Source organism: Xyrauchen texanus, chromosome 9 (genome assembly GCF_025860055.1).
Source record: "Xyrauchen texanus isolate HMW12.3.18 chromosome 9, RBS_HiC_50CHRs, whole genome shotgun sequence".
NCBI lineage: Eukaryota > Metazoa > Chordata > Actinopteri > Cypriniformes > Catostomidae > Xyrauchen > Xyrauchen texanus.
Window position 1 is genome coordinate 47,555,975 of NC_068284.1, and position 20,496 is coordinate 47,576,470.

The window sequence follows — 20,496 nt, forward strand, 5'->3', positions numbered from 1 at the left end:
TCCATTAACCATGATTAGCTATTCGCTATTGCTATTTAGAGGCAGGTGGTTTTGAATAGCTTTAAAAATGTAGCTTAAGAAACATACCTTTGTAGGCAATAGATGCCAAATGCAGCGACGAGACTGTTCAGCAGAACTGTTCCTTTACACTGAAATCCATCCAGTTGATACAAATGAACTTTTCTTCACTCTGAGGAGATGCTGTTGGAGACATAAGACCCTAGTCTCACTGAGTCTGGCTATCAGCATAGAGTCTGGTCCACATTGCATCTTATCAAAACTCAGATTGGAGCTTGTAATTATAGAAAAGCTTTTGAAATATTTGTGCAGTGTGCATCAGATAGTCTGTGGGCAGCTAATGGGCATGCCGTCTGAGGCTAAGACTACTATTGTGTGTCTGTGTGTATCTTGTGTGTGTGTGTGTGTGTGTGTGTGTGTGTGTGTGTGTGTGTTACCCCCACAGATATCCCAGAAGAAGAGGCTCGGTACTGGGCGAAAAAACTGGAGCAGCTCAACGCCATTCGAGACCAGGATGTGAGTCTGTGCTGTCTGACTGCTGTCACCCTCAATAGTGCTCATTGCACTTTAAATGAAAGTTAATCCGGCAATATTACATCAGTTTAATGGTTTTAATGCTTGTGTGTGATGTGTGTTGCAGTATTCATATCAGGAGGTGCAGGAGAGACCATTATCTGTACCAGGAACACAGTGTTGTGAGTGAAATATTCTACAGTAAATACACAAATGCACATGGATGTCTCTAAATCAGCTCACTAGTTCAGTAGTCGGGGCGCTGATCAGGGAGTTGCCCATTTTTATAGGGCTGTGCCAATCGCAGTGCACTGACATGTTCGCTACCTAAACATTTCCCTGAATGCACCATAAAAAACACACAAAAATGGAGTAGCCGGAGCATAGAATAGTTGGTATAGGATGCTCCCTTGCTCCCTATTTAGTGAATGACTTAACCTCCAGTGTGCTGTCTGTCTGCACTGGTCTCAGAACAGTTAAAGGAGAGCTATAGGATGCTCCCTTGCTCCCTATTTAGTGCATGACTTAACCTCCAGTGTGCTGTCTGTCTGCACTGGTCTCAGAACAGTTATAGGAGAGCTATAGGATGCTCCCTTGCTCCCTATATAGTGCATGACTTAACCTCCAGTGTGCTGTCTGTCTGCACTGGTCTCAGTTTGAAATGCACCTTATTTTCATCATAACTCCATATAAACCACTTAAAAGACACATTTTCCAGTTTTTGGATGCATCCATTTATTCTTAATGTGATAATGCACAGACAATAAATAAAGGATATTTTAACCGAAACTGAGCATACAGTCCACGTACGTGGTCATTGTCTTTAGCAGAGTGCCGTTTCGCAATACATCGCTCAAATGTTAAAAATGGCATTTCGGATGAAACTAGAGACTCTAATCTGTAGACTCAAACAGGTTGCAATGTCTTATCAGGTGTAGTTATGTTGGTGTTTCCACCTTCTGTGATCACCGCCATGTTGTTTGGTCACATGACTATATGTCAATATATCTACTGTGAGATTGTTCTTCAAAAACGATCAGAAGAGTGTTTGAGGGGTGAAAACCACTACAAATTAAATTGGATGAACACTAGATATTTGCTTTGTACATTATAAAGGATGGGCGCAATTCTGCAGCAGTTCTGTGGTGTTTTGTGGGTCTTGTAAGAGTGTTAAAGACAAAGTCAGATTCAGGTTTCACACATAAATCAGATCATCAGCTCTGCTATGAGCATTTAAACCTCTAAGTGCTGTAGCTCTCCATTCCTCTCCATATGTGTGTCTCAGTTTAATGAGATTTATGAATGAAGGATTTGACATTGTGTGCTGCAGAAAGCTGAATGAGCACCGGAGTGCATGAATGGAGCTAAAATTGACTGCGACTGACCTCTGTATTTCACACACACACATACACACACACACACACACACACCCTCTGTCTGCATAAGTACTGCTGACACAGCTCCCAGGGGGGTGGGGCTAGACCATTGGCCCTTCTCATTGGCTGGGAATTATGAACTGGGAATCATCGCAGGATGCCGGCCAACACAACATCAGCTTAATCACAGAGCACTGCTGTCCTACTGAAAGATTCAAACTCATAGGTAGTATTGCCATGAAGATGATAGATATAGTATAGATATTTCAGGGCACAAATCATGGCAATTTTTTTTTCAGATATTTTGTTTCCGACTTGAATGCATGATATGACATGTCCCAAAAACAGCCGAATAATCGGTCTATGATTATATCGCATGATTGTTAATTCTCTGTCTTTTCTCACAGGTAACTGGAGTTTGTGGGGTGACCAGCAGAGTGAGTGTTCATGTCTGTCATTATAAACTTCAAACAAATGATGTTGAGATGTACAGATACATTGAATACCTCAATTAAGAGATTTGCTACCCCACAAGCAATTCCAAAGACACGGACAACAAAAAGAGTAGCAGACAAAAATGTCAATTTCCCCCCAAAATACAGCTTTCTTTGATGTCCCTTTTTGCAGACAATGATCCAGACAGTGCAATGGATGACAGAGACAGTGATTACCGCAGTGAGACCAGTAACAGCATCCCACCCCCTTATTACACCACATCTCAGCCCAACGCCTCAGTCCACCAGTATCCCATGAGCCACCAACACCGCCACCCCCGCACCTACTCGCGCTCCATTAACAGCTGCGACCTCAACTACGAAAACCAGAGAGGAGTCAGGTGAGAGAGATACAGAGGAATGTTCATTTACAGGTGTCTGCGTTATACTCACTTTCCCAGTTTACTTGCAATGTTATTTTTAAAACAAGCTGTAGACTTTGGTACACTGTAGTAGACATTGTAGGTTGTAGTAAAAGCGGTAGACAGTAATTGACAGCAGTAAATGGGTAGATTGTATTCATCCAGAATAGACTTTCTACCACCGCAGTCACCGCGTAAATTAGTCATTAGCATCTCTTGTTGGTGCTTTTGTTTCCTATTTGGACAACTTACAGTAGACTAATTGGAGTATTCTGTTGGAGCAACTTGGAGTTACATGCATTTCTTAAAGGCACAATAGATTCCCCTGTTCCCGGATTGAATATTTGTGCTTTAGCAGCCCAGAGACGGACGCTGTGGTTCTAACTTGTTGTGATGAAAGTTTCCAGCAAGTCATTTTTACGTCCTCGCTCATAGCAAAATATGAAATTACAGCTAGTTAGCAAACCAACCTCACAGAGATGCCAGTGAATGATGTACACAATTGATGATAAACATCCAGTTTTAAACAAATAAATGGCATAACTGATTTGGTAATCCTACATTACATGACAATAAAACCTGTTTAGCAAAAGTTTGAGTATAAAATATGGTAAATTATCCTCTTAGTTGATAATTATATGCTTACAAAAGAAATGCTGGCGTTGCCATTTTTTGATGCTTTGTACATCATCTTGTGAACATCGGACTGTTATGTCCCGTCTAGGGGTGAGGACGCAACATAAACAAGATGCCACAAGCAAAACTCCCAAATTTATTAGATAAAATATTTATGTTCTCTTTGTAAGAGTGAAGACTTCAGAAATCAGTGTGGCCAAAACAACAAACAAAAGTGATTCTAACTCCCGAGTTGAGAATGAACTTTCCTAATCAAAAATGAAACTAAATAAAATACATAATTCTTCCCAACCTCCCTAAATATTCCAGAATCAAGGAAAAACTCAACACACAATAAAAGAAACAGGCCCCCATTTCCTACGGCTTCCTCTTTATGATCAATCACATATTGACTTTGGAGGAAACAATCACTCACTTCAATAAATTAGACATTGGCCTTCACAACCACATGCTAACAATGAAGAAAAACACTACATATTACAAAAGGCCACCACGGCCTTGGGAACAAGCCACATCTGATCAACACCATCCCCTTAAGTAGGCAGACCTGTCCACATCCACCAATCCCCAGGACTAGCTGATTTTCTCCACAGTCCAATCTGTGTGTGTGTGTGTGTGTGTGTGTGTGAGAGACAGAGAGAGAGAGAGAGAGAGAGACAAAAAACAAAAAGGAAGGGTAGAACAACACACATAATTACAGCGCCACCTGCTGCACAACACATTAAAGGACGTAACAGGACAACAGAATGCTATGTGGTCGGAAGTTGGGAAATATCATGAAGTAATATAGCGGCAAGAAGCAATTAAGTGGCCAAGCGCACCAGCTACGAAAATGGCAATAATATTTTATTGCCTTAAATGATCACCAGATGTGGTATAATCAAGTGGATTATACGAACATAGAAATACTAATATCATTTGACGTAAACCCCGTCCTGCTGTTCAGTGCTGGGATACTTGCTTGAACCGTCAAATCCTGCCGAAAGTAATGACGGTAGGGGAGCAGAGCTTACTCCTGCCCAGGACAGGACCTAAACTGGTGGTGATGGGTGGAGGGGAGTGAAAATAACAGAAGTATGCCAAACATGAGAGACAACTGATCGGGATATAGCCTTATGTCCTCTTGGGCGTGAATGATGTCCAGCTCGTTTATATGAGAACGGTTTGATCTATCAAAAAACTTTTAATCACTTTTTGTCATGAGATTCCCTAGATGATATACACCAAATTTCATGTGAATCAGACATTTGGGCTTATGGTTTGTTTTGCTTTCAGGCCTTATGGTTTGAAAGCTAACAGCGTGAGCATAAGTGAACATTTTAGTTGTTGGTGGCACTACAGGGTTACAAAGAGTCCCCAAATTTGCTATGTCCTCTATTAGTGTGCCATATTTTATCACTTTCCTTCAAATGGTTCTAGGCTGCAGTAGACTTTAATGGCACAAGACGTAGAAAACTAACAGATCCAATAGATGTCTACGTACCTTTGGTGCTTGGCCCATAAAATGTCCCAAATTCAATATGAAATGCAGTATTAATATACAGCTATGCATAATTATATTCATGACATTGTAACTAATTAGACTACCAGTGTAGGCACTGATAATATGTCCATACCTAAATATCAATTCCACTGGACTTAAAAATACTCTTAACACTATGTACATAAATAGATTCTATATTTGCCTTGCAAGCTTGCATTTATTGCATCTCTCAGGAACTGACCGTTCTTACCTTAATGACCAGCCTTAACGCACCTCAGCAAAACTCTGTGTTAGTGTCATTAAAAGAATGTGTTGCTAACATAAAAGCCTATCCATTTTGCATGGTGATCTCTAAACAGTGGAGAGCATGGGAGGTCCAGACAGTTGTTAAATTGTGTTTGTGGGAGATTTGAGGAGTCAGAACTGCAGTATTTTATAGCCCCAGAGCTCATGAAAGCACTGTATCTCTGTGATGGATGTTTCTCTCTATCTAATACATTTCATTTTGTTCTTGGCAAAGTCAAGTGAGGCGGTGGAATCAAATTCTGTTACTGGGTCTCATATCGTACATAGTATATCTCAATGCATTCTTTATTCTGTCACTTTCTAACTCTCTTTCTCCCTCTCTGTTCCTCTCCAGTCCGACCGGGAGCTATGCATCCTCAGCTGAGCTCAGTCGCTGTAGTTCTCAACTGAGTGAAGTATATGGTGAACGAGAACTTTACGATGAGAATGATTCTTACCACTCCTGCCACTCGTCCGTGTCCTACAGCAAGGGCTCGCCTGACTGGGACGAGACGCAGGGCGCATACAGCGATGAGTGTGCCTACAGTAAGGATGGAGGCGAGGAAGGTGCTCTGTATGAGGAAGAGGATGGTGACCTGTATCCAGGAGAGGTGGATATGTACGAGGGAGAGGAGAACTTCAATTATGAAGATGAAGAGCTGTATCCACTGGATGGAGCTCTCAGTGAAGACCAAGGGCCTCCGTTCACACCCACTCCAACCAGTGCTGCCCCAACGCTGGACGTGCCATCATCTACCAGACCTCCACTGGAGAAACAGTCCTCGCTACATCAACAACAACAACTCCAGTCTCAGATATCACAGTCTCAAAATACCAGCCAACCATCCAATCAAACGCAAGCCCAGCCTCCATCCAAGCCCCTAAACCAGCAATCTCAGCCGCCCAGACAACAACCGACACCCCAGCCGCAGTCATCAGGCCCCATCCCTTCCGTTCAGTCCTTCTTCGCCATGGCTAAACCACTGACTGCCGTGTTTGGATTGGGTGGATCTACTCCTACACCACCTCCTGCGCCAACATCTCAACTCCAACCCCAAATGCAATCTCAACCTCCAACAACAAAGTCCCAGACCCCAACGCCACAACCTCCTGCCCCTACAACCCAACAGATGCCCCCTACATCAACCAATGCCCTTGAGCCACCCAACCTTGCCCCCACAAACAACTCCAAAGGTCCTGCATCAGACCCTAAACCTCCAACCCCCACAGAGGAGAAACTTCCCACAGTGGAGCTACCAATGGAGGATGAATTTCCACTGAAAGAAGATGACTTCCAAATGGAAGAGGATCTAATAGAGGAAATGAAGATGGAGAGCCCCCCTTGCTCTCCACCTGTGGAAGTAGAGGAACCTGTACCGGAACTTGAGAGGTACCACAAACATTTCAACATGCTTTGGGTTTTCAAATATGGCCTTGAGTGATAAAGGCGAATACAACTCATTCATCAAAACAAAAAGTATAATTGCCATATGGGTTTATTCAGAGGTCCTAACTCAAGTAACAAGACTAGCAAGAATTTCCATGCCAGGCTAGTTAATACTGGTTTGGTGTGGGACTAGCAGGTGGATAAGCTGGCGAATTTAGTTGACCGAGGTCGTGCTGCTGATTAAGCTTCCCTGCTGAAAAACTGAAACTATCCTAAGGTGATTTGCTGGTCTTAGCTGGTTTGGAAGCCTGGCCATGTTGGTGTTCAGCTGGTCTAGCTACTTATCCAGTTGGAGTCCAAGTCTGACTAGCTCACAAGTGCCCAAATCCCCAAACCCTCCAAAATCAAAACTGCTTGTCCAGTGGAAACCAGCTTGATTGGCAGCTAAGATACACTACTTTAGACTGGCTTAAAATCAGTTTTTCCGCAGGATAGTTAAGCAATCTGGTGGGTATGCCAGCATCTAAGTCTTAAACCAGCAATCCAGACCAGCCTTATAAGTGGAAACCACCGACAAAACACCTTAGGCTGGTTTAAAATCTGTATTTTAGCAGGTTGGTTATGCAATCTAATGGGTATCCCAGCATCTAAAAGTCATGCTGGTGGTTTTCTTAACGGAATGAAAGATTAATCTTGGATTATACATGCAAACGTTTTGCAGTGAACCAGTGAAAGAGGAGCCAAAGGAGCCAGTGGACCCTGCAGTCAGAGCGAAAGAGAACTGGTTAAGACTCTTCGAAAAAGTCCGGCAACAGCTGCGGGAGGTGAGACTTCAGAGCACTTTTCCTCTCTTGAAAGCAATCTAGAAAGTTGTAGAAAGTTTAAAGAAGGATATAGATGATGTTGAACTATTACCAGACCCAGAAACAGTATATAATGTACTTTATATTGATAAAGCAATGAATTCTGTTGAGTTTAACTGGTCCCACATCAGTCCTGTTCAGATCAGCTGTTAGCAATGTTTGAAGAAGAGCAGATATCGTGATTAAATACTTCTGAAGTGAGTTTGTTCACAACATTTTCACAGATTTAAAAACTTTGTAGACATGCTCACACACAGATATGATTTTATAATTTTTTAGATACTCACATTTTCTGCACAATGCTAATGCTAACAGCACTATAACCGCTGTCATGTATATTTTGCAGTTTGCCACTCTTTGCTTCTTTTTTGTATGCGTTATTTTGTTGACTCTTTATCCGTTGTTGTCTGTGTATCCCGGCGTTTTGTCGTCTTTCCAGTCTCTTTTCGTTGCTATAGCGATTTGCATGTTCAATCTGATGGCCCATGATTGGATGAGACTGGCAGGTGGGTTCATTGTTAGTTGTGTGAACATTGTGTGGTGGTTTTTGTATATTGTTGTGTTGAGTTTTGTGCCTACACTTACGTTCTAGATATATTGTCTGAGGGCAAATCCCAAATTATTGCTTTAGCCTCCCTGCAAAGTAACACTTGTACATTTTGTTTCATTTTAGTAAACATTATCTGTTGCTGTGTTTGTGGTGAATATAGAATATGTTTTGGGTTTTGGATCAAAGCTAATCAGCCAGTTGGGTTCCCTTCTGCAAATAAAATAATCATGAAAATGTAAAAAATCATAAAATAAAATAAAAAATGGTGAGGCTAATTGGCTTGGCCAGGCCGAGACACCAGCTAGCCACCTTAGGCTAGTTTAAACATTTAGTTTCTGCAGGGTTTTTAAGTGTTTCTCTCTCTTTTCTTCTTTTTATCTTCCTGTCTCTCCCCCTCTCAGGCGCGAGGAGAGACAGACTCTCAGTCTCTGTGGTTTGGTAAAGGAGGGTAAGTCACACTCAAGGTAATCTTTAATTGCTCAGCGTTTTCACTGCGATCAACAACCAATACCAGGAGACCAGACAAGTAGACAAGACATCATTAGGCTAGTTTCCATCCACATTTTGTTATCGACAAAGTGAAAATGTGAAAAATAAAATTGCGACATTTGCCGCCTTCTGCCATTTCCATTCAAACGGCCTTTTATGGATAGAAATGGTGTGCGTGATGAAGTCATGCCTAAAAAAACACTTTGTTGCATAAGATTTGGTTTAGCGCAAAATAAATCTGCCCTGAAGCCGTTTCCATTCAGAAATGTGTGTTTATCACTAATTTGCCTCCCAGATGTCCCTAATTTTATCCTCTGAACTTTGGGTAAAATGGGGAGATTATTGAGACAATTCAGTGAAATTAGTCAGATTAATGTAATTTTAATTAACAAATAAAAGCAATCAGAAGATTAGGAATTACAATCAAAAAGGAGCAGTTGCCCTTCTGCCCTTCTAATCTAAAGCATCGCCATGACAACTGCATCATGTCCCGCATATTTCTCCAGCAACTTTTAACCACCAGCTGAACTTGATCATCATCTCAAATTTATTTAAGCTTCATAATAAAAATTGTAATTTTCTGAAGAAGCAAAGCCGAGGTAAAGATGGTTAGATTTAAAGTATTTAAACGTTTTAAAATGTTCAAAAGCTCGTTTCTGAAGGTGAACTCATTGGACAGCTCAATAGTTCTGATAGTTTATAGTCTTGATTAAAAGTGCAGAACTTTCTGAGTCATTCAGCCGACTTTATTCATCTACAGAACAGTGTACGGCTAATTTAAGTTTGTGTAAAGAAAAGGCAGATATAGGTCTAAAAAAATATTTTTCCTTCGGTAATTCATTTTTTTAATTTAATGCTTTTTTCGTTTGGTAATAAAAATTTTTAATTTAATGCTTTTTTCGTTTGGTAATAAAAATTTTTAATTTAATGCTTTTTTCGTTTGGTAATAAAATTTTTTAATTTAATGCTTTTTTCGTTTGGTAATATATTTTTTTTATTTAATGCTTTTTTCGTTAGGTAATGAATTTTTTTTATTTAATGTTTTTTTCGTTTGGTAATTTTTTTTTATTTAATGTTTTTTTCGTTTGGTAATTTTTTTTTTTTTAAATTTAATGCTTTTTTCATTTGGTAATGAATTTTTTTAATATAACGCTTTTTTCGTTAGGTAATTTTTTTTTAATTTAATGCTTTTTTCGTTAGGTAATTTTTTTTTTTAATTTAATGCCTTTTTCGTTTGGTAATTAATTTTGTTTTTAATGCTTTTTTAGTTTGGTAATTAATTTTGTTTTTATTTAATGCTTTTTTAGTTTGGTAATTAATTTTTTCAATTTAAAGCTTTTTTTGTTTGGTAATTTATTTTATATAATACAGGGGATTTTCAAAAGTCGATAATTTAATAGAATCAGGCTGTTAGTGTTCCAAAAAAAAAAGGTACTGATGATTTTCTCCTTGTATTGTATATTTATTTTTTATTTAAAACATCTTTGTGCACAGAAATGATGTTTTTTGTATTGTGGGATAATTCCGTGACTGTCGTTTATTATTTTGAATGGTGTGAAAAAGCATTTAACAGTAATACTCACTGATTCGTGAGACATGTGACAAAGCATGCCATTCGTTTTGAAACCATCAACATGTCCACTTGGATTTAGTCTTTATCTTATCACAATTATACCATTACATTATCACTCACTACGCCTAAAGCCACCTGTGGCTTTACGAATGATTACAATGCTGATGGAAAAGAAACACTGTGTGCTTTTGCGAAAGAGCCGTTTGAAATCATTTTCATGCATTATGTTTCTATTAATAAGCGTCATGGGAGGAGCATTGTACAGCATTGACAGCATGCCCGATCTACGCAAGAGAAAGACCATCCCTCTGGTCAGAGATCTGGTGAGAAACTATATCTGTAATGTTCCTTTCTGTGTTTATCTGATGCTTTATGTGTCCTTTTAACAACTTTTAACTTCAAAACAGTTAATTTAAAAAAAACTAAAATTGTTCTTGAGGGTACATTGCGATCTGATTGTTTACAGTTTGGACTGCAACTGTATTTGGACACTACACACTGTGGCATAGGTGTGACGCAAATTTACAATCAACATAAATAAAAAAAAATTACATTTACATTTTTTTATTGTTTTAAAATTGGACTTTAAAATTGGACTGAAACCGCCCCAAGTTTCAGATGCGGCTGAAAATCTGTTAGGTTAGGTCGGGCGCTACATCATGAAATTTTTTTACGCTTAAAGCGTTAAAGTCTCCGTATACATGAGTCAGGCATATGAGGTGTCATTTGAAAGCTTAGAATCTGAACTTTTCAGAGATAACATCACTTATAAATTTATGTTACTTACATGAACAAAATAAGGCTTCAAAACATTCGTGTTGAAAATTAGCGCCCCCTAGTGGTAATGGTTATAAATATTTGTGTCAAAATAAAAGTCCTTCACAAAGCACATAAATAGACAAGTCATATATCTAATGAAAGCTCTCATTCTCAGAAATGTGACTGTATAGTTAATTATGCTCCCTTAGTTCCTCACTTCGAAAGATTTTCAAAAGAATCACAAAGTGAAATATGATTTCTGTAAGTCATCAAATACAAATGTCCCATTTATGCTCCGATAACTGCTTCTGTAAGCCACAAATAGACAATAAAATGAGCCATTTTTACTTCTCTGTGAGCTTGCTTGGCTGAGTAATCCAATGTTATATCTTAGATGTCCAGAACAAAATATGCCGTCCAGCAGGAAAAGCATGCAAAACATATCATCAGAAAAATATTTTATCGACTACTGATGTTATATAGCATCACAAAAAAAACTTTATTTATCATAAGATTATAAACACATACAATATTTTTTTATTTGTCAATGTACCCAATTAGTGTGAATTGTGAACTTTTAAATTTGAGTGTGAAAAATTGTGAGCACGCTCCCAAAAAGGCACCAGCGTTTAAGGGGTTAAATTTGACTTTTGAAAAGTACATTTTCCCCCAGTGCTTTTTAAGGACAGTACTTTCTGTTAGACTGTGTTAAGTTGGTTCTGGACACATTTGTTCATCCACTAAGACCAGAAAGATCATTTAATTGTGACTAACACATTGGTTTTCTTTCTTTCTGCTGTCTGGACTCAGGCTATGGTAAGGATTTGTTTTATTAATGCATGCTCAAGGGGCTCTTACTCCTTTATTTAAAGCAGAAATAGTGGAGACATTAAAGAGATCTCATATGTGTGATTGTACTCTCATGTGGGTTTTGTGTTCAGTCTTTAGTACAGAACTCTCGTAAGGCCGGCATCACGTCTGCTATGGCCTCTAGTACACTCAACAATGAGGAGCTGGTGAGTGACATGAATCTTTCCATATTATTGTTATAATTTTAAATTATTTTAATTAGGGCTGTTGATTTAACACATTCATTCGGTGCGATTAATTATATAAAAAATAATGCGTTAAAAATGAACCATGTCCCTGGACCATAATAAGGAAGACTCTTTCTTTTTGAGCAATTCAAGTGTGTAGTACCACCTGTTTCCTCCAGGGGGCAGTAAGTGAAACTCGCTTTATAGGCAACGAGCAGCTTATACAGAGAACATACCGCACTTACTGACAGCGGACAGCACAATATGAGAACGCGTTCTTGCGTACAAACAGCTGGATGGAGTGCAAATCCAAAGGCAAGGATCTCAAGACGTGTTTTTCTAAGTTTTAAACTACACTTAACTTGACACAGTGACCTAAAAACGGTATGTTTATGACGTGACGCAACCAAAGTGAGATGCTTCAAAAGCATTTTAAGGACATTGACACGTCCTTAAACAAGCACTCATAATAAATCTCGGACTGACTGACAGATTAATTTGCTAAATTGATTACTATGAACTGTAGAGCAATGATAGGCTTATGTTCAATAATATGCATTATACCACGGGTCTGTTGAATTCTTGATTCTGATTGGCTGATGGACGTTCTATTTTTCAAGTAAAGGCATGGATATAAAGTAGTTCCAGGTCTTGACCGCATAACGGTTCCATATCACTGCGCCAAATTATTTCAGTTATTTTAAAAAGCCCTACAGGCTACCAACACAACATTACCAATTAAAACAAAAACATTGGTTGAAGTAAATCTGTTAAGAACGTCAAAACAATGTCTAAAATATCCTACATATAATCGTACAGTATAAAATATCCTACATTCAATTTCGTTTAAAAAATGCCCTCGCTCACACACACACACACACACACACACACACACACACACACACACACACTCGAGTCGCAAGCGAAAAATAGAGCCACATACCCCGCAACTTGATCAATACAATAATTTCTATTATCCGAAATAACTTTTAATGTTTCAATTTATTCTAATCAGAATCAGCCTCACATAGCTGTAGTTTAAACACCGCACTACCCCGCCCCCAATTTCGCTTACAATTTTTTTATTTATTTATTTTTATTTGCTATCAATATCACATCAGTAATTGCAATAAAAACAGTATAAAAAAACGATATTAATACAAAATACTACAAGTAAATAAAATAAATTCCCATTTCGCTTACGCGCGCGCACACACACACACACAACTCGAGGACACGCATTATACGCGTAACGCACACACTTAAGGTCCAAACATACTCGTCGTGAGAGAAAAACAGAGTATTCGTGTCATGTCAGCGCACTCCTGCTTGTTTGTGGGGATGGAAGGTAATTCCAGAAGCGATTTCTCTATTTCGATCCGTCAAATACAATCTCTCACACAAACGCATTAACTTATTCCAGTAAATCCTCGAGTAAAGCAGCGCGAACATCCGTTGCTAGTTCTAACGTGACGTTTTCGAATTAGCAACGAAGGCTCCGGCTGTATTAAAGCAAGACGCTGAATATGTGACGGAAGAAAGTAGTTCCACTCACAAGAGCGTTTTAGGGACGAAAACTAGATTTTGTTTTTTAGATAAAACCCTGAACGATGTCTTAAGGTGTGGTAACCGTAGTATAAGCGGAATAATTGACTCCGGCTCCGTTGAATTGTTTAAAAATAATGCAAACCCGAGGTGGTAATGCGGTCATGACGCGCAGCGGCGAGTGACGTTGCACCTCGGGTGTCCATTATGTAAGGGTTAATGCCCTCCGAGGTGTCCATTGTCAGGTTTTAATGGACGACGGCGAGGTGTGAACCGGCCGACGCGCAGCGGAGGACTGTTGCCTCCGCCGTCGTCCATTAAAACCTGACAATGGACACATCGGAGGGCATTAACCCGCTTTTATATGGTCACTTGCCAAATAAAACATTTTTAAAACATTAGTTTATATTTTAATTAGGCTAAATCTAGTTTTTACAAATAATAACTTGCCTGTAAAACTCCCGCAGGGTCTCATTCAAAGCAGCAGCGGTGTAATTTTCAAAGCTGGAGTCCATTTCTTTTTGAACAATAAAGTCTCTGAGTGTATTTACTGCACATTTCGTATTTTTTTTCGTGTTGATCTCATCTTTTTCGTCTTCTATTTGATTCAATTCTCCCGGTGTTATCTCTTTGTGTCGTTTCTCCGTTTTATTTACATTTTTTCTTTCTTCAGCAGCATCCCAGTCGTCAAAGTTATCATATTCTCCATAAATGTTAAAAGAAATAACGAAGTCGCTCATTGTTGTATTAGTAGGCTATGTAATATCTAACTAACGTTAGATGTTTGTTTTGATAGAGCAAATTGTTAACGGATACTTTGAGTGCCTGTTGCTATGGTTACTCACAGCTGTTGTAGGCAGCGCATTTATTTATTAATTTCGAATGGTAAACAGGCAGTTTCACCAGAACTACTTTACTAGGTGTCCTCTATCACTTTTTAACGGACACCCTGCAGCCAATCAGAATCGAGTATTCACCCAGACCATGGTATAATTTTAAACAATTCAATGGAGCCAGAGTCAATTATTCCTTACATAAACAATATACAGTATATTGGATTCTGAAACCACATTTTGTAGTCTTTTTTTAATGTTTTACTTGTGTGCCAAAATAATATAATCCATTTTAATAATCTGTATTATTTTTGTATAATATATATATATATGCGATTAATTAAATAAATAAAAAAAATTCGATTGACAGCCCTAATTTAAATATACAATAACATCAAGAAAGTTTTAAATATAATAAAAGTATTTAATAAATACAAAATATGTGATAAATACATCCTCATGAGACCCAGCACAATATGTAAATAAATAAAATGTCAATATTGTGTCTGGTGCATAGGAAACATGACAATAATTGTTTTTTTTTTAAATATTTTATTAATATTTTATTTGATGTCCTCTGTATAGGACTTCAGGACCCAGTTACTTTGAAGATAAAGGAAGTTTTTTTTTAGGTTTTAAACACATTTTTTTCCACTGTTTTAATGAAAATATAAATTAAAACATTTAAATAAAAGATGTTGAATTATGTGCTGTACGTTTAATGCACTTGTACACACACTGTATGAATTAATAGTGCCTGCATTTAATCAGTGTTCAAATAAATGGGTGTTTTTTTCAGCCTTTTACATCCTATAGGTGAAATCACAAGTGTCCGGATGTCCCTACAGGGACCATCAAATGAATCAATAATTAATCAATCATATCCTGCTTTGAGAACTCCCAAAATTTTACTTGAGATATTTAATATACAATATATTATTGTAAATCAATCAAATATAAAATAATACACCAGAGGATAAAAATGAATGGCCTTTATTTTGCATGTCATGATCCATTTAAATGGTACTGTTAGGTGGCATTGCTATGGTATATGTCCATGAGAGTGCCAGTTTGTGAGTGTCTCGTGTGACGCGTGTTTGGTCTGTTTCTGCCCCTCTAGAAGAATCATGTGTATAAGAAGACTCTTCAGGCGCTGATCTACCCCATCTCCTGCACCACACCGCACAACTTTGAGGTGTGGACGGCCACCACACCCACCTACTGCTACGAGTGTGAGGGGCTGCTGTGGGGCATCGCTCGGCAGGGCATGCGTTGCTCGGAGTGCGGGGTCAAATGTCACGACAAGTGTCAGGATCTACTCAACGCAGACTGCCTGCAGAGTGAGACTCTTAACGTTGTTTTTACACCGTGTTAATGTGCAAAAACACTATTTATGCCGAGTTGGGAAGCGGATAACAAATTATATATAACAAGCTATGACTTTTGTAAGTTTACATTTAGTGAGGTTTGTGTTTCAAACTAGAGTTATTTGCAAATGGGGTAAAAGAAAACGTTATTTTAGGGAAAACAAGTTTATTTTTCGTACTACTTTGGCAAGAGATTTTTTTGGTGAGCAAATACAAAGAGTCCAAAATTATAACGGATGCAGTTTTTCTTGTTCAGCCAAAATCCCCAAAATAAAGATTTGGTGCATAACGCGAGACTTCTAAGGGGGTGTTCACACTTGGCAGGTTTGGTTCGATTAAAACAAACGCTGGTGCGATTACTAACGGTAGTGCGGTTCATTTGAACAAGTTTGAACACTGCCACCTGAACCTTGGTGGCTGCCAATGACGGCCAACATGTCTCCACATGCCGAAGTGTCTTTGGGCAAGAAACTGAACCCCAAGTTGCTCCCAGTGGCATGCTAGGGCCTTGCATGGCAGCTCTGCCGTCATTGGTGTATGAATGTGAGTGTGAACGCAACATGGAACTAAGTCGTCTAAACGGACCAAAAACAGGAAGTAATTTGCCTAATACTGACCTCAAGCCAGGGCTGGACTGGTAATCTGGCATACCGGGCATTGTCCTGGTGGGCCAACGCACTTTGTCGCTGTTCAGGCGATGACTGGCCATCGGGAGAACCAAGGGGTCCGGTTGGTCAGCCGTGAAAAGGGCCGAATGGCGGATAAGCTTAAATGAGCCACCGCATTATGCAGAACGGACCACAAAATGGTGCCGCGATATGCAGAAAAGGACAGCGAACACCCCCCTTTCTCTTCCCAGTCAAGCCTTGCCTCAAGCATACCTGGTTCTTCTCATCATTTGTATCCTCTTCATCATCTTCTTCACATCATCTTCATTTGTATCGTTAGTTTCGGTGTTAAAAATGCCAGTGTGAACGCTAAGCGAACCAGGACTAAATGTATCATTTTCATTTTTGGTCCGGACCAAGAGAACCGAACTACAGGTGTGAACACACCCCAAGTATAAACAAGCCCGAAACACACGGGGGACTCTTATTTTGAAATGACTAAATGATGACGAAACTATCTGCAACTACCGACAGATTTTTGCACGTAACCGATGGTTCCGAAAAGCAACTATCGGCACCGATTAATGTGTAAAACCGATATAAAGGTTGAATGCTATATTTTGTTGTTTAACTATTTTGTTGGTAAATTATCATTTATGAATATTAAAACATCTTCAGGAGCAGCTGAGAAGAGCTCTAAACACGGCGCGGAGGATCGCACGCAGAACATCATCATGGTTCTGAAGGACCGCATGAAGATCCGTGAACGCAACAAACCGGAGATCTTCGAGCTGATCCAGGAAGTGTTTGACATTGTTAAGGCGACGCACGGAGCTCAGATGAAACAAATCAAACAGAGCGTTCTGGACGGGACGTCGAAATGGTCTGCGAAAATCAGCATCACATGTGAGCTCTTGATTACAGTTCTGCGATGAGGAACAAATGACTTTCATCAGACGTTTGACTGATGGTGTGTATTGTCTCTAAAGATCGATTATCTGTCTGTCAGTGGTTTGTGCTCAGGGTTTGCAGGCGAAGGATAAGACGGGTTCTAGTGACCCCTACGTCACGGTACAGGTGGGGAAAACCAAGAAAAGAACCAAGACCATCTACGGGAACCTCAACCCCGTCTGGGACGAGAGCTTCCACTTGTAAGTACATGAATCTTTGGTGTCATCTATTCTACTTGAAAAACATCAGTTTGGTCACAAATGAATTGAAGGAGATTTACCCCTCAAGAAATGAATTGTACCTTTCTCAGATGTGTTAAATGATGTCCGTGAGATCCAGTATCAGAGGTTTATAAAAATAAAAAAAAAAGCTGTTTAACCCGATTGGAGTAAAATTCCTTGACTTCATTCACAGTAACTGGGGAAAAAAGAAGAAATTTGACAATTTTCTTTCAATTGTTTTTGGTTTTATTTCACTTTGCTACTCTTGTTGTGTTCCTGGTCAAAAATGACCGCCCATTGGAAATGAATGGATTAGACAACAAGAGCATCACGATCCTTTAGATGAACACATGTGTGGATGTGTGTTGGCGCACACACACACACACAAACGCACACACACACAAACAAACACTCGCACACACACACATACAAATACACACACACTCAAACGCACACTCACACACATACAAACATTCACACACACACACAAACGCACACACACACAAACACTCACACACACACACAAACACTCACACACATACAAACATTCACACAGACACAAACACACACACAAACACACACACAAACTCTCACACACAAACATGCACACACTCACACACAAACTCGCACACACTCACATATACACAAACACTCACACATACACAAACACTCACACACACACTCACACATACACAAACACTCACACACACACTCACATATACAAAAACACTCACACATACACAGACACTCACACATACACAAACACTCACACACACTCACACATACACAAACACTCACACACACACTCACATATACACTCACACATACACAAACACTCACACATACACAAACACTCACACACACTCACACATACACAAACACTCACACACATACACACACACACTCACACACACACACTCACACATACACTCACACAAACACTCACACACATACACAAACACTCGCGCGCACTCACACACACACAAACACTCACACATACACTCACACAAACACTCACACACATACACAAACACTCGCACGCACTCACACACACACACACACACACACTCACATGCACACATTCACACACAAACACTCACACACACAAACACTCACATATACACAAACACTCACACACACTCACATATACACAAACACACACTCGCACACACTCACACACAAACACTCACACAAACACACACTCACATATACACAAACACTCACACAAACACACACTCGCACACACTCACACACAAACACTCACACACACACACACTCACATATACACAAACACTTACAAACACACTCACATATACACAAACACTCACACACACACACACACACTCACATATACACAAACACTCACACACACACAAAGTGTTGAGTGCTCTTTTGTTCATCATCTTTCCATGTTCACTCTTTGAGGAATATTTCCAGATCTTCTCATCATATTTGTCATGTTTGGGCTCGTTTGAATCGAGATATTCTGCTGTAAGTTATTATATGTTATTGTATTTGTATGTTTCAGGAAGTAATAAGGAGAAATGTGACAGAAACACACTCCTGTTTATTATATTTGTATGTGTGTGTGTGTGTGAATCTCATCCACTAAATCTCACTGCAGTTTAATCTCTGAGTGAAACACAGTCGCTCGTTACATTTTACACATTGAGACTATATATAACACACGAATATCTCATCTATTTTATGAGTGTGGCCGGGCCCAAATCAGGTTAATCTGCCAAGGAGCGGGATGGAGCCGAGCCGAATGCGGCAGTTCGAGAGAGAGAGAGCCACAGTGTGTCACAGAGCCATTGGTGCCCCCAAATTATTTGACCAACTCTGAATATAATTGTTGTGATAAATTTGCAACTGATGAGAATGAAACCGTTCTTATTTGTCAGTAAATGAAAAAGCATTGTTTAAGAATTGGTCAGATCAGCTATATGCATTATAAAGTCCAGCTTCTACGCTTTAAAACTTCTCGTGTATTTTTGTCTTCAGTGAATGTCATAACTCTTCAGACCGGATAAAGGTGCGTGTTTGGGATGAAGATGATGACATCAAGTCTCGCGTGAAGCAGCGATTCAAACGCGAGTCTGATGACTTTCTGGGACAGACCATCATTGAAGTGAGAACGCTCAGTGGAGAAATGGATGTCTGGTATAACCTCGGTCAGTATGTGCGTGTATTAGGACTTTCACTGTGTGCTGAGATTAAAAGTTTGATTTATATTTACATTTATGCATTTGGCAGACGCTTTTATCCAAAGCGACTTACAGTGCCCTTATTACAGGGACAATCCCCCTGAGCAACGTGCCTTGCTCAAGTGTCAATGGTGGTGACTGTGGGGTTCGAACCAGTGTCCTTTTGATTACCAGATTACCTGCTTAGACCACTACACCACCACCACTCCACGTTTTGACACGTTTCGCGTGACGTGAGTCCAAAGATGAAATCCAAACAAACCATTTGTCATTGAATATTGTCTCTTTTAATAACACATATGGAGTGATGGTGGCGTAGTGGGCAAAAGCACAGAACTTGAAAGCAGAAGGTTGCTGGTTTGATCCCCACAGTCACCACATGTGTCCTTGAGCAAGACACTTAACTCCGGGTAGCTCCAGGGGGGACTGCCAAATGCATGAATGTATGTAAATAGCACATATGCAGTATAGAAGCTATGCGACTCCATTTCTGTTAATATGTGCTCAACCAAAACACTTCCGAGAGACACTCGCTGAACTGCCAATGTTCTTAAAGAGACAGTACTGTTTTAGCATGTGTTCTACATATCAATGTAAATACTTGAGATTGCATTTCTAATGATGCCATTTGGACAGAGTAGAATGATTAGATATTTTATCTCTCTCTCCGAACAGACAAGCGCACGGATAAGTCTGCTGTATCCGGAGCGATCCGTATGCACATCAGCGTTGAAATCAAAGGAGAGGAAACTGTATCTCCATACCATGTCCAGTACACCTGCCTGCATGAGGTAAACCAAGAGATCAAACCTTAAAACACTCACACATCTGATTGCATTGTGTGTGGGCTCGTTTGGAAGATAATCGCTACTCTAAGTAATGGTATATGATATTTTATGTTCTCATTTTTTTGTGACGTTATAAGCAAAATCACGGCAT

General features: G+C 39.5%; 1 protein-coding gene across 1 annotated transcript in view; it reads left to right on the forward strand.

The window, feature by feature from the left end:
* The window catches only part of LOC127649750 (protein unc-13 homolog A-like), a 69,357-nt gene that overhangs the window by 24,834 nt on the left and 24,027 nt on the right, over positions 1-20,496 (forward strand). Inside the window, exons 6-20 of the mRNA XM_052134975.1 lie at positions 464-534; positions 659-713; positions 2,315-2,344; positions 2,535-2,742; positions 5,523-6,557; positions 7,276-7,378; positions 8,369-8,415; positions 10,271-10,352; positions 11,599-11,604; positions 11,730-11,804; positions 15,324-15,543; positions 16,857-17,084; positions 17,188-17,329; positions 19,355-19,524; positions 20,233-20,348. Coding sequence (XP_051990935.1) covers positions 464-534; positions 659-713; positions 2,315-2,344; positions 2,535-2,742; positions 5,523-6,557; positions 7,276-7,378; positions 8,369-8,415; positions 10,271-10,352; positions 11,599-11,604; positions 11,730-11,804; positions 15,324-15,543; positions 16,857-17,084; positions 17,188-17,329; positions 19,355-19,524; positions 20,233-20,348 — 2,588 coding nt within the window. The remainder of the gene's footprint in view (positions 1-463; positions 535-658; positions 714-2,314; positions 2,345-2,534; positions 2,743-5,522; positions 6,558-7,275; positions 7,379-8,368; positions 8,416-10,270; positions 10,353-11,598; positions 11,605-11,729; positions 11,805-15,323; positions 15,544-16,856; positions 17,085-17,187; positions 17,330-19,354; positions 19,525-20,232; positions 20,349-20,496) is intronic.